The sequence below is a fragment of the Simochromis diagramma genome, unplaced genomic scaffold, assembly GCF_900408965.1.
Source record: "Simochromis diagramma unplaced genomic scaffold, fSimDia1.1 OVJJ01000816.1, whole genome shotgun sequence".
Taxonomy (NCBI): Eukaryota; Metazoa; Chordata; class Actinopteri; order Cichliformes; family Cichlidae; genus Simochromis; species Simochromis diagramma.
Window position 1 is genome coordinate 19,904,590 of NW_024386908.1, and position 13,425 is coordinate 19,918,014.

At 40.7% G+C, this 13,425-nt stretch overlaps 1 protein-coding gene across 1 annotated transcript; it reads right to left on the reverse strand.

Moving 5' to 3' along the window:
- Positions 1–4,243: 4,243 nt before the first annotated feature.
- Positions 4,244–12,886, reverse strand: LOC120736040 (tetraspanin-8-like). The gene is made up of 9 exons (XM_040035971.1): positions 12,777–12,886; positions 11,451–11,522; positions 11,245–11,361; positions 10,634–10,708; positions 9,478–9,573; positions 7,048–7,158; positions 6,932–6,967; positions 6,752–6,835; positions 4,244–5,156 (listed from the first exon to the last, which is right to left on the reverse strand). Exons 1-9 carry the CDS (start codon positions 12,834–12,836, stop codon positions 5,016–5,018), a joined length of 792 nt encoding a protein of 263 aa, XP_039891905.1. The 5' UTR covers positions 12,837–12,886; the 3' UTR covers positions 4,244–5,015.
- Positions 12,887–13,425: the final 539 nt, after the last annotated feature.

The following is a 13,425-nucleotide window of genomic DNA, read 5'->3' on the forward strand; positions in this document are numbered from 1 at the left end:
AGCTAGCCTGCTTACTCATCAGCCCACCACTTCATCCACCACCTGATCCAGTCTTTCACGCACTAGCTTTATCCCTGGTTAGGCTGGCTGAAGTGTCCCCTGCTCAGGCACCAGCTTTACTAGCCCAGGCTGTAGCTTTATCTCCCTCATTAGCTCAGTCTATAGCTCAGCCATCAGTTGTACCAACCTCAGCTCAGCCATTAGCCTCACCGACCTCTGTTTATCCGTTAGTTTCCTCAGTCCAGGCAGTTCACTCACCTGCCCTCCAGTCCCCTGTGGTTCAGTCTCCTCCTGCCCTCCAGTCTACTCGAGTTCAGTCTCCTCCTGTCCTCCAGTCTGCTCCTGTCCAGTCTGTAGTCCAGTCTGCTCCTGTCCAGTCTGTAGTCCAGTCTGCTCCTGTCCAGTCTGTAGTCCAGTCTGTAGTCCAGTCGCCTCCTGTCTCCCAGTCGCCCGTCTACCATCCCGTTCAGTTCCCGGACCTGCAGCCACAGCACCCAGAGCCAGCTGTGAGCTCTCCTGCTCCTCAGCCAGGGGTTTCCGCACCCGCTGGCCCGGCCGCTCTTCAGCCAGGGGTTTCCGCACCCGCTGGCCCGGCCACTCTTCAGCCAGGGGTTCCCGCACCCGCTGGCCCGGCCGCTCTCCAGCCAGAGGCTTCCGCGCCGCCTGGTCCAGCATCAGACTCAGCCGCTGCCTCGCCTGGTCCAGCCTCGGCCTCAGCTTCAGCTTCGCCTGGTCCGGCCTCGGCTTCTGCTTCTGCTTTGCCTGGTCCAGCCTCAGCTTCGCCTGGTCTGGCCTCGGCCTCAGCTTCTGCTTCGCCTGGTCCGGCCTCGGCCTCAGCTTCTGCTTCGGCTGGTCCTGCGGCTGCCGCGTCGTCGCGCCAGCTATGTTCTGGACGTCATCGCCGGCGTCTTCCTCGCGGCCGCCCACCGGACCGGCTCAGTGGTCGCCGCCGCCTTCCTCGCGGCCGCCCACCAGAACCGTCTCATCGCGGCCGCCCACCGGACCGGCTCAGTGGTCGCCGCCGCCTTCCACGTGGCCGCCCGCCTGAACTGTCTCGTCTCGGCCGCGGACCACGTGGCCGCCCACTGGTGCTGTCTCGGTGTGGACTCCGTGTTTTCCAAGTGTTACTTTTATTGAGCAGTGTGTACTTCTAGTCAGCAACATCAGCATCTGTTTATCTACAGTTCAGCTTTTGCCATTATATTGTGACCAGTTCTTTTCAGGGAGATGACTTCATGGTCTTCGGTGGGTAAACACATTAGAAAGCAGTTGGATATAGTAAAGAGCATCAGTAGGTTTGAATGACTTTGTTTGTTCAATAGAAAAAGGTTAAAAATCAGAAAGTGGGTTAATCTGACACAATTAAACAGCATTTAGTTTTGTCTTCCTATGAAATGAATTATCTTCAGTTTGATCTACAGACAGAAAGATCTCTTACTTAGTGTCTGAGGGTCTAGGTTCAGTGTTGAACACTGGAGGCTGAGCTTTGGACCAGTCACTCTTTATAGATAGACAGCTGGATCCTGGAAACTCTGCTCTGTAATCCTCTTGATGCAGATCCCTCATTTTCAGTGTATCTGAGAGAACCCGGCAACACTGAAAGACAAAAACTTCACACCTAGAACAGGAAGTAACACACACATACACACTGCAGACAGGAGTCTAGAGTGTAATAAACCAAGCTGACAATTCTCATAAATGAGCAGATCCTTATTTTCTCTTGCAGTCCACGGAGAAACAGCAGACTCCACGTTTATTTTCCTCCACCATGCTCCTGTGTATGTTATGTCACAAGCGTGTGTACCAAATGTGCTACAGGTACAAAGATGTTCAGAACTGAGGCACATCTTTTCATTCAAAAACAATTGTTTATGATTATTCTTACACCATATAAATGCACAATAACAATTACCTTCTTTCCCTCCTTGAGCTCCATTTCTGTAAAATGAAGTTTGAACTCTAAATACTTTCACTATTGAGCAGAAAACCACTTCCTGCCATCTCAATTTTCAGGAAATCACATGCATGCATTACTGTACACGAGAACTGTTTATTACCGAACAAAGCCACGCAGTTACAGCAAGTCTGCCACACAGAAAATGGATGAATATTTTTCTTGGTTTTATGGAAACTCAGAACCTGTAGAGTTACTTGGAGATCCTGTGATACACCACCTAAATGGTTTTCTCACTTATCATTTGGAGATTTTCTTTGATCCCTCACTGACACTGAATCTTTTGTAAAAACAAACAAACAAACAAAAAAAGCAATAATTGAAAAAAAATAGGAGTAGAAATGACATACGCTATAGGTAAAATGTCAGCTATTCTGGTGGTTAACATGGAATAAGGTCAGTAAAGTGAAAACTGTTGCAGTTTTTAGCGCTACAGTCGTGGATGTTTATGCTGCTAGCCTTCTAGCCTAAAGTTCACATGAAGACTACACCTTTGAGTTGAGGGATAGTGGTGGGGCACCAATGTTAGCAATACCTGAGTGCGCTTAGAAGAAAGTTACCTGCTCTCTGTGAATCTAATGTGACTAAAAATGTACCTGTTTGGGGATTACATTCAACAATTTCCTAACATGTACAGTTCAGAGACTTGTTCAGAGAATGATACTTTTTACAAATGTTGTTATAAGTTTACAGTCCTAAACAGCCTGTCACTTATGGAATCTGAGCTGTCTGGGTTAGACTTTAACAACTTGATCAGTGATTGTTCTCCTGTCATGGTGATCTGTCCTCCAAGGCTGAAATGGTTCTGATTCTGGACTGAACTAAAAGCCTTTGAGGTCTTCCAGTGGCTTCGGGAAGTTGTGGTTCCTCTTCCCTTTTCTGCATCTGTGGCCACAGCAGCTGAGGGTTGAAGGTTTCCAGGAGAGTTTGAAATCTGCCCTGACAAGCTGGAAATTTATTCCCCTTCGGCGTTTTTGCAGTAAGGCTGAAGCAGCTGAAGGAGCATGTGAGACAGTATACATTCTCTCTGTATGGTGGCTAGATCATTCGGATCTCGTATTGTCTGAACATTTTTGTCATTTTCTTGTTCTGGCTCGACTGCATGAACTGTCTTATCTTGTGGACTGAGATAGGTCTAAATAAGGCTCAAGGAGACAGCTTGACCTATCACAGTCCCCCACTCAGGGAGTGCCCCTTTCTCTCTGAAAGAGCAGGAAATTTCAGGCCAGGGCTTGGAGCTCTGAATGGATTCATCAGTTTTATCCCCTGAGCAGTTTGACATGCACACTTCCCTCTTCTCGTAAGAGGCAGCTGGGCACTTGTTAAACAGTGCTCTCTGGTGGCCAACTGCCTGCAGTACAAAGATATTCAATGAGAGTGGTTGAGAAAGGACACACATTTAAAGCTTATTTCCTTTTTGTTCCTCAGGCTGTTTAAAGAGTGACTGTTAACCATCAAAATGTTAGACCTAAAAAATTTATCAATTTGATGAAGTCATGGCTCAGACATCATAACAGGCCTCTGGATACTTACATGGAAATCTATCTACACATGAGCTTAAGCAGCCAGAAAGAAATAGAAATGACTGTGAACTCTACTTCTGTTTGTAGCTCGTCTTCTGTCTCGATATTTGCATGTTTCTGTCACTGAATGACAGACAATTAATCACAAAAACTGTCATCTCAAGGCACTTTATATTCTAAGCTGGAGACCTTACAATAATACAGAGAAAGCCCCAACAATCAGATGACCTCCTATGAACAAGCACTCGGTGACAGTGGGAAGTAAAAACCTTTAACCTTTTAACAGGAAGAAACCTCGGGCAGAAGCAGGCTCAGGGAGGGGCAACCATCTGAACAACCGGTTGGGCTTTAAGACAAGCAGAGACAGGACAAAAACACACTTTGGGAGAAAGAGCCAGCGATGATTAATTATTATTTATTATTAATAATTAAATGCAGTAGTGGTGTGGAAAGAGCTGAGTGTCTGTGAAAACCAGGGGTGCCTGTGCTGCTCTTTTATCACCTTTTATTTTTGTAAGTCGTTGATGTTTACATCAGAAAAATCAAACATGACAAAAAACAAGAGACCCACAAGAAAATGTAGAATAAAAAATTCTCTTTCTAAATATTTAAAATGCTTTTTTATATTTGTGTTTGTGTGTGTGTGTGTGTGTTTGTGTGTGTTTGTGTGTGTGTGTGTGTGTGTGTGTGTGTGTGTACAAAAACACTGAGTGGAGTAAGATAAATGAGTCCACATTGTTTAAAAAAAAAAAAAAAAAAAAAAAAAAAAAAAATTGCTTTACGAAAAAAACCAAAATGATTGCTGCAGCTTTTTTCAAGGCGACTTCAGGCCAAAATGAGTTGTTGGCATGTGTGAGTTTTCTTTTGAATCCATGCTTGAATGCCACTGACTGCATAACTCTTATTTATTTTCTTAAAAAATGGGAGGAGCTTTTTTTCCTTAAAACATTTTATAAAAGTTCTAAAAGTTTAGCGGGACTTTTAAAAATAAAAATAAGATAAAAGTGTTGGAAATATATATAGAAAACACATTTAAAACTCAAAATGTAAACTTTGAATTCAAATAATTAAACTTTTAATTTTTAGTAGTCCTGGTTGCACCAGTTCTCTTTTGGAGAGATTTGAGCTTCACTTTCACATCCCTTATCTTTTGTATGTGATGAACATGAACTTCTGCATTCTTAACATGTGACAAAAATAATGATTTCTGATAAAAGTTGATTCTAAATGAAAGCCACAAGTCAAATCTTGGAAAACTGAAAACATTTCTTAACTTCAAAGAAAGAACAACTAAGATAAATAAACAGTAGCATAAGAACAATGTTTATGTATCAGAAAAGCTGTAGCATTTTTCAGGCTCCTTAAAAATCGGGTTTTCACTGATCTTAAAGGAACAAGTCAGAACTCCTTACAGAGCTGTAAGGCACTTTGGACACAAACCTCAAACTCACGTTAAAATTCAAGAAAAACAAAACTAACAGGACTCCTGGAACTTCCACGCAAAGCCAGCAATAAAGGAACAGTGCATCTTTCTGTGTCTAATATGGTGGAGGGTTGTACAGCTCCTCGTACTTTGGTGGCGATGTGGAGAGGACAGTGGGAACTGTGAGCAGGATGGTGGGTCTGTTGGGGTAACGCATCTGGTGGATCATGGCCGAGGACAGAATTGTGCCGAGCAGCTGCAGGGGACACAGAAAGGAGAGTTAAAAATCAGCTGCTCTGCAGGCTTAAAAATCTTAAATTGATAACATGGAACTCAGTTTTCTTTATATAGCACCAAATCACAACAACAGTCTCCTCAGGGTGTTTCATGTTGTCAGCTAAAGGCCCAACAATAATACAAAAAAAATCAGATCATTCTGTACGAGCAAGAACTTCGAGACTGTAGAAAGGAAAAGGTCTCGAATTTAAAGAGAAATGAGAACTGAACTCAGAGTCAAGATTTTCAGCTAAAATAGATTCTGGCTCTGAGAAATATCAGATTTAGATTTATGGCGCTGGCACAGCTGGCAGCCTTAACCCAATTTCCCTCGGGATGAATAAAGTATTATCAATCAATCAACACACACACACACACACACACACACACACACACACACACACACACACACACACACAATTCTATTTTTATATCAAAGTAATCATATTTATCTTACAGAGTACTTACTGTGTACTTGCCTCATTGTTTCCTGCAAAACCTGACTTGTTGCCTGCAAACTGCATGCAAGTACAGGGTACTTGAGCCGTATTTGTAGGTTGCGTTATAAAGTGCTACCAAAAACTGAACAACTAGATGTGTTACACGCAATGACCTCATTATTTGAAACTTTTCCATGTTTACTATGAGTGGCCACCTCAGGAACAGGAATTCCAGGTGTATTTGATTAGAATGAAACCAAACTGAGAACATTTTACTGAACTCACTTAAACTAAAAAATAGTTTTGACTGAAATTTCATCACAGAAATGTTTCTTTTTATTGTCACAGATCAAATGCTGATCTTCTGGAGCATGTGGCATTTTCAAGTATTTGAAACATGATTTTAGGACTTCATGATCATTTTTAAAGAGAAACAGTTTCGGTTATTATTTTGTAAATCAAAAATAACAGTGACTGATGTAAACGTGACACTCCCCATCAAGACAGAAGCTAAATGACTGGCTATTTGTTTTTTCAGTTTTAAAGGATCATTACAGATCACATGGTAAATAATAATAATGGATTGGATTTATATAGCGCTTTTCAAGGCACCCAAAGCGCTTTACAATACCACTATTCATTCACTCTCACATTCATACACTGGTGGAGGCAGCTACAGTTGTAGCCACAGCTGCCCTCGGGCAGACTGACAGAAGCGAGGCTGCCATATCGCGCCATCGGCCCCTCTGGCCAACACCAGTAGGCAAGTAGGGTAAAGTGTCTTGCCCAGGGACACAACGACCAGGACAGAGAGCCCAGGGATCGAACTGGCGACCTTCCGGTTACAGATGCGATTCCCAACCCCCTGAGCCACGGTCGCCCTATATAATGCATCATAAGTCTTACCTAAAGATCAAAGCACTTTAGACAAACCACATCCTGCAATTTCACCATATTTAAAATCTAAAAAAATCCCCATCCACTACTCTGAAAACTTTACTGCTATATTAAACTACTTTCTTAAAAAATGATATTGAATCAGATTTTTTTTTTTTTTTTGAGTGCTGCCATTAGTAACTGAAACTGGACATTTACTCTGTGGAAACCTTGTCTTTAAATAGCTAACAATACTCACTGCCAGAATAGCCAGAGTGAAGAAGACTCCGAGTACAATGTCAAAACCCAGCAGGAAGTAGTGCATTATTATGGGGAAGCAGGTCTAAACACAGACAAAAAATAAAGTTAGGGTTATAGTTTCTGTAAATCAGCTGATGAAATCAAGAAACATTTTTCAAAATAAAGCCGAGTCACTCACTTGGGTGTAGATGGATGTTGATCTCTCCATTAAAGACTGGAAAGATAGAAAAATTAAAAGATATGACTAACCGAGTTACATTTAATAGAAGTGAAGCTGTGTGTGTTGATACTCACTCTGTAGCCAACCGTCTGACACTTGCCCTCTTCCTCCTCCTCCGGGTTGCATTTACAGGATTCAGGAATGTTGTTCCAGTCTTTGTAGCTGAACAGACCACAGCAGTGAAACTAAAATAAACCAGAAGAAACAGGAGGGTTATAGTTGACTGGCACAGATGAGATGGAGAACGATTCTTTAAAAAGTGTGAGAGAGTGTTAAAAGACACTGTCCAGGACATTTCCATCTCCTGCTGTTATGATTAACTGTAATCTATACAACCCATATAATCCAGTCTATGTAATCTGGTCTGTTGGACAGCTCTGGAAAAAGTGAAGGGGGCAGAAATTCTGGACTTTTAATTGTCTCCTCCGTGGTCGTTCATATTTTTCAGCATCTACAGAAATCTCAGTTAAAACAGAAAATATATAAATCTATAACCAGTCGAGATGCGTTCATGAAACCGCACATCTGTATCTTACAGTGAGACAGAGATGAAATGTGTCATTAAACTTCTTTAGACTGACAGAAAGGATAGTTTCTTCAGACCAAAGCTTGCTGTATGTTGACCTCAATGCAAAAATATGTTTGGCACCTCTGATTTACATTGTGCCGCAAGAGAGGAAGTTTTTTACCGAGATTCAAAGTAGAGCTATGGTTTTGATTCTAAAGTTAAGTCAGATACACATATCATTGTCACGGTCCTGGGTCTGTGACCCAGTGTTTTCTGTTTTGTATGGTTAATCTTTGATTTCATGATGTATCTTTGTTTATTCCTACGTTTTGGTTCTGTGTTATATTATACCTCTAAGTTCAGTCTATGTATTTCCTGTTTTGTTGTGAAGGTCCGTGTCTCATGTCAGCGTGTTTAGTTTTGTTTCCTCTGTCTCGTCATGTCCGATTACTCCCAGCTGTGTCCTCCTTCTGTGTCTCATTCTCTTGTTATCCTTGTGTCTGCCTCTGTTAGTTGCTGGTTCGTCTGTGTAAAAGCCATCCGTCATTCTGTGTATTTCCCTGCGTCGCTGTTTCTGTTAGTTTTTACCAGTTTAGGTTATCTTAGGTTTTGTTTCATGCCCATTACATTCCTGTTTGTTTTACCTACCATGTCAATAAAGCTCGCTCACATCAGAAGCTGCCCGCATCTGGGGTCCTACTTTCAACCTCACCTCATCTACCACTGCAGACGTGACAATCATAGTCCTACTAGTGTAAAAAGTTTAAAGATTCAGTTACACCATTTCATGTGTTGCTTTTTTTTTTTTTTTTTTTTTAAAAACAGGACAGTAAAATAAAGGAACACAGTTTACTGTCTTGGTAAAAGCATTTCCTGGCTCCTCACTTTGCATATCTTGATTTGCACTTCTCTTTGAGAATGCATCTGACAGCCAATAAGCAGCCTGAACTCAACTGGATGCCCTGTGTGGAATTACGGGAATGGAAAAACAGGTCTGACAACAAATGTTTGTGAGCTGGAAAGTTAACAGCTGCAATCTGAATGTAGCGAGCAAGAGGAAGCTCTTTTGTCAAAGCAACCAACCATGACTTTTCATACTTGGCAGTTAGTGCGTGGCTGCACGGTGTCTTCATGAGTAACACTGTCACGTAAAAAGAATTTCAGGCTCGATACTGATACTCAAGAAAATACACAACATGAGGACAAAATGACAGAATGAAAAGACACAGTTCTTATTTTATGTTTTAAATAAATGTTCAAACACTTCTGACTCTTTGACTCCTCATCAAACAGAGCTGGTATGTTAGGCTGTCACAGTTTCTGGTTGCTGGTACTTACTTTACTTCCTTTTGCTTCAATATGGGAAACAAACTTTATAATTATGCTTTGCTATTAAATTAACACTATTTATCTATCAAAACTGAACAGACCACAGGAGTGAAACTAAAAAAACCCAGAAGAAACAGGAGGGTTATTGTTGACTGGCACAGATGAGATGGAGAACAGGATTGGCAGTCCTGACCGATGACAATGCCCCACAGTCAAACGATAACCTTTTATTATTTGCCATCACTTCTACACACTACCTTAACGATAACCTAATAGGTAGCTAATGCGGCTAACTGCTAATAGCTAAAGTAGTTAAAGCTAATGCTAATGTTTAATACTTCAGCTTAAAAATGCTGACCTGACAAAATTCCTCAGAAACACCGGGTTGTCAGCTTCACCAAGTTGGTTGTGCTGCTGTTATTTTTTTAATCTTAGTACCATTTAGTATTCACGATTTGGATTGTTTTCCCTTCTCAACAACCCTACTAGCATTTTCACAATTTTGGCACTGAAGGGTACCATTAAGTTTTAGTTTCATGGAAATCCCAACCCAGCCTTTAATGGTACTCAGCTGGTTTGGATGTAAGAATAAAACATTAAATTGAACAAAAGAGAAATCCACAAAGTACATGAAGTATAAAACACAAGGCAGAGCTGAATATCTCACAGTTTTCTGGATGTTGTCAGCCATGTTCTTCATATCCTCTGAGTTTTCATCCAAAGGCAGAAACATCCGAAACTTGTCCTCCATTATACCTTCAATCTGCAAACAAAATCGTCATCCATATTAGATATCACTTTTTGAAAATAACGTTGTTCTACCATTTTTTTTTAGCCAGTGATTATTTATCTTGGTGATTATTTTGATACATAAAGTGACTAAAAGGGTTTCCAGCAGAGATATTTGTGCAACAAGAATTGAAGTACTGAAATATTTTAATATTACAGTTAGGCCTTATTAAATTCTTTAAGGAACAGTTTAAATAAGATGAAAACCCTCCAAAGCTTGAGAGGATTAAACTGATGAAACTCAGCTTTACGTCACTTTTAGGCCTCATTTATAGTAATTTCACTAAAAACTATGTCGACGTTTGGATTATTAAACGATGCTATTTGTCACTGCTGTTGTAACGCTGTAGTTTGCAAGTACTTTTCCTTGAAAAACAAAGCTAAACACTCTGTAGAGCTGATGTGGCAACCAGACACTCATGCGGTTGCAGGATGTGAAAATGTGGTTATTTCAACTTTTTCAGAGGAAGCTGAAATTCCACTATGTCTTTAGCCACAGTGAACTCTTACACTTTCAACTGATGAAGTTGTTAGTTAGGTTATCATCTACAGTATTTTACTGAAGTTAAACACTGTCATTAAATATATGTTTATTTTAACAACCTTCCACCTTAGCTACATATACCAGGTACAATAAAACCATGTACAATAAAAATGAAAACCGAATACCTGATTAAACTTCTCTGCTGCTGTCAGCTCATGTAAACCTCTTTACATGTACCAGACACTGGTGAATCTCTTTAGGGCTGGGGGCAAGCTTAGTGTTCAGTTCTATCAACCCCTTTGCATCAAATTTTTATCTATTTGGCACAACATATGGGGAATTTTTGCATGGAAAGCACTCTGAAAATGCTCAACTTTCTGAAACTACGCAACACAACAACTGCCAATAAATGAATTATTGGAAATTTGATGGCTTTTAATTGTGTTTACTGGTGAATTTAGCTTCATCATGTTCGCAGCATAAATAAAGGAGTGCCTGTATTTACATTTCCTATCATTAGACTCCAAAGCAGTGACAGATGGGCCTTTACCTGTGGACGCATGATGGCAACCGGGACTGCATATTTGAACATCACCAGACATCCAAGGACCATACACACCAGGAACTGTGGGGAAGAACATGAAAACACTTAATCTGATGTATTTGGGGATTACTGACATTTCTCAACCCTGACCAGTTTCACTGTGAGGAAGAAGAAAAAAAGATCATTTGACTCTCCACGTTAAATCATAGAATATTTCTAAGATGGTTAATTTTGTAACATGTAAAAAGGAAGTAATTTTTATTCTTTCACAATTGTGCATGTGATCTACTTCAACTGTTCTCATTTTACCTAAAAGCGGTTTTGCACTTTAACAGCAGTGCCTCCAGAACATGCTTTCAGCTCCAGTGTGCTCTGCACAGCAAGTCTATACTCACAGGGGGACACTTTCTGAAACAGTGATCTGTGTGCGTGTTAGTTACTCCTTGGGGTCATATTGGGTACAAACAGCAGTCTTTGGGGCTTGAAAATTAAGGGCTGAAGTATCAAAAGTTACAGTACTTCCGATACCCACCTAAGGCTCCAGCAGTAAGTCGACATTTGGAGTTTTTATTTTGAAGTTAGAGTATCCCAGAAGATCAGGTAATCTTTGTACTCACCACAATCAGGGCAACTCTACTCTCTTTGTGGGCTCCATAGACTCCCAGGATAGCCAGCACCATGATGATGGCGCCCATGATATAGAGGCTGAACAGGCCACTGACCCGACCCTCCAGCTGCGGCCAAAAGCAGTAAATAAAAGTCAGATACGGCTTCAGAGTCACACCCATGAGTTAAACCTGTGTTTCAACAGCTTTGTTCTCACATTTCCTCCTTCTTGAATGCTGGTGGAGAACTGAGCCAGCAGAGCGAGGCTGATGATGACGCCGCCAACGATCTAAATACAAAATAAAACTGATTGGTTAGAACTTTATGGACCACGACAACCGAAACAGCTGTGAACCAAAACTTTAAACAATAAAACAGCAGTTAGAACAGCAGTTCAGCAGTTTAGTTTTTCAAAAGTCTAAGTACAGCATTAAATTATTGATTATTTGATGAATAAAAAGACACCGATTCATTATTTTTGATTATTATTTATGATTATTTTTTATGAATCACTGTTGTGCTGAGGTTCAGGTTCAGCCTCGGGCTTGGGTTCATTCTTTGTGCAGGTATGAACAGGTATGTACAATCTGTTTGGATAAAGTCATCCAGTGCACTCCACAGATGTGTTATAATACAGCGACATGAACAAAAAGATAAAAACCAAAGAATTCACAAAGCTTAAAAACCGCACAGAAAAACGGGAAACTAGGTCATAGCTTAGAATTACTCGAATAATGAGCAGCTATTTTGAAATACAGGTAACCACAGCCTAGCTAACGATCAGCTGGCCTACTTCCAAACAAATAAAGACTAAAGTAATAGAACTAAACAGAACTGAAACCAGTAAAACAAAGTCCACCAACCACCAACCCCAAGTGAAACAGTGACGCCTTCGAAGCTTATGTCTTCTATGTTGTGAGATGTGACGGTGTTGTGCCAAAAAGCGATTGTCTGCCAAAAACTGATTTCTGGCATTTGCCAAAAACTGATTGGTTGTATTTAAACTGCTATAAATAACTTGTTGATCTACAATATGTGAAACATATGTCAAATATATCCCTCATGAATTATATCAAGTCATCTTGACCAACAAACAACATTCCTGTAACAAGGTAGAAGCACAATCACTTTTTGGCAGTGACTTTTATGTATCCTTTATTTATGCAGTTTAAAAAAAACTTGTTTGCTTTAAAAATGTCTCTTTTAAGAGTATTCTGGCCAAGAGGACAGCTGAAATTGCAACAAATGCAAAAATAGTTCTGTAAACATATTTTAAGTGGACAAAAGGAAGCTGATTGATTATAATTAAGTACAATAACACAGCTACAAAGATAATTGAGAAACAGGTAATTTTTTTAAATTGTGTATTTAACCCCTTTGCAATACCTGTTCACCGAAGTCTATTTAGCAACATACGTAACGATATTACACATAAAAAACACACGGAAACGTTTTTGGCACAACAACCTGGCACTGCGCACTTTAAATTACTGCTGGGACCAAACACGTTTTAGCTGCTGTTTGAAAATGAAGCTCAACTCACCGCGAAGAAGATGTTGAAGATGATGAAGGTGCGTTTAAGGCAGGTGTTGATCTGAGCCATATTTGCAGCTTGAAAGGGAAGAACACTTTTGAAGAAAACAGTTCTGTTTGTGGAGTCCACAGGAGCACCGACTGCTGCGGAGGAAGTGAGAGGAGATGGGCGGGTTGAGTTGCTTTTAAACGACCCCAGACGACAGCGGGCGGGAGTTCCAGTAAACCACGGAGCAGCAAGATGATACTTAACAGGAGGAGTCCGGGGCATTCCGGTGTTTGCCAAGACGGATCGGATTTAAACTGCTGTAAAGATTTGATAAGAATCGAAGATCAAATATATCCCTCATAAATGATAGCAAGTTATATTGGGCCACAGAGCCAGCAGAGCTGTGTTGATCTGGGACTGTAGACATTAAAAAAGTCCCCATAGGAGAGATGGTCATGAGATAATACTAAAATGCAAAGATTGGTGACAGCGCTTGGAACCATAAGGCAACAGGTTAAAAAGAACTGTGAGAAATAAACTAGGCTCTGCCTGGGAATCACATTTTGCCTCTCTTCCTTCTTCCATCTCCTCATCTCATCTATCACTCTCCACTTGCTGTTCACCTGAAAGCAAGGCACAATTTGTTATTGCATTAATCTATTATTTAATT

Bases quoted from the DNA above. Each gene is read 5' to 3' on its own strand.
- LOC120736040 (XM_040035971.1), bottom strand. From the start codon at position 12,836: ATGGCTCAGATCAACACCTGCCTTAAACGCACCTTCATCATCTTCAAC. The intron at 10,709-11,244 runs GTGAGTACAAAG...TCTTCCCCACAG, and splicing joins GTAGAGTTGCCCTGATTGTG to TTCCTGGTGTGTATGGTCCT. The intron at 6,968-7,047 runs GTGAGTATCAAC...CTATCTTTCCAG, and splicing joins GTCAGACGGTTGGCTACAGA to TCTTTAATGGAGAGATCAAC.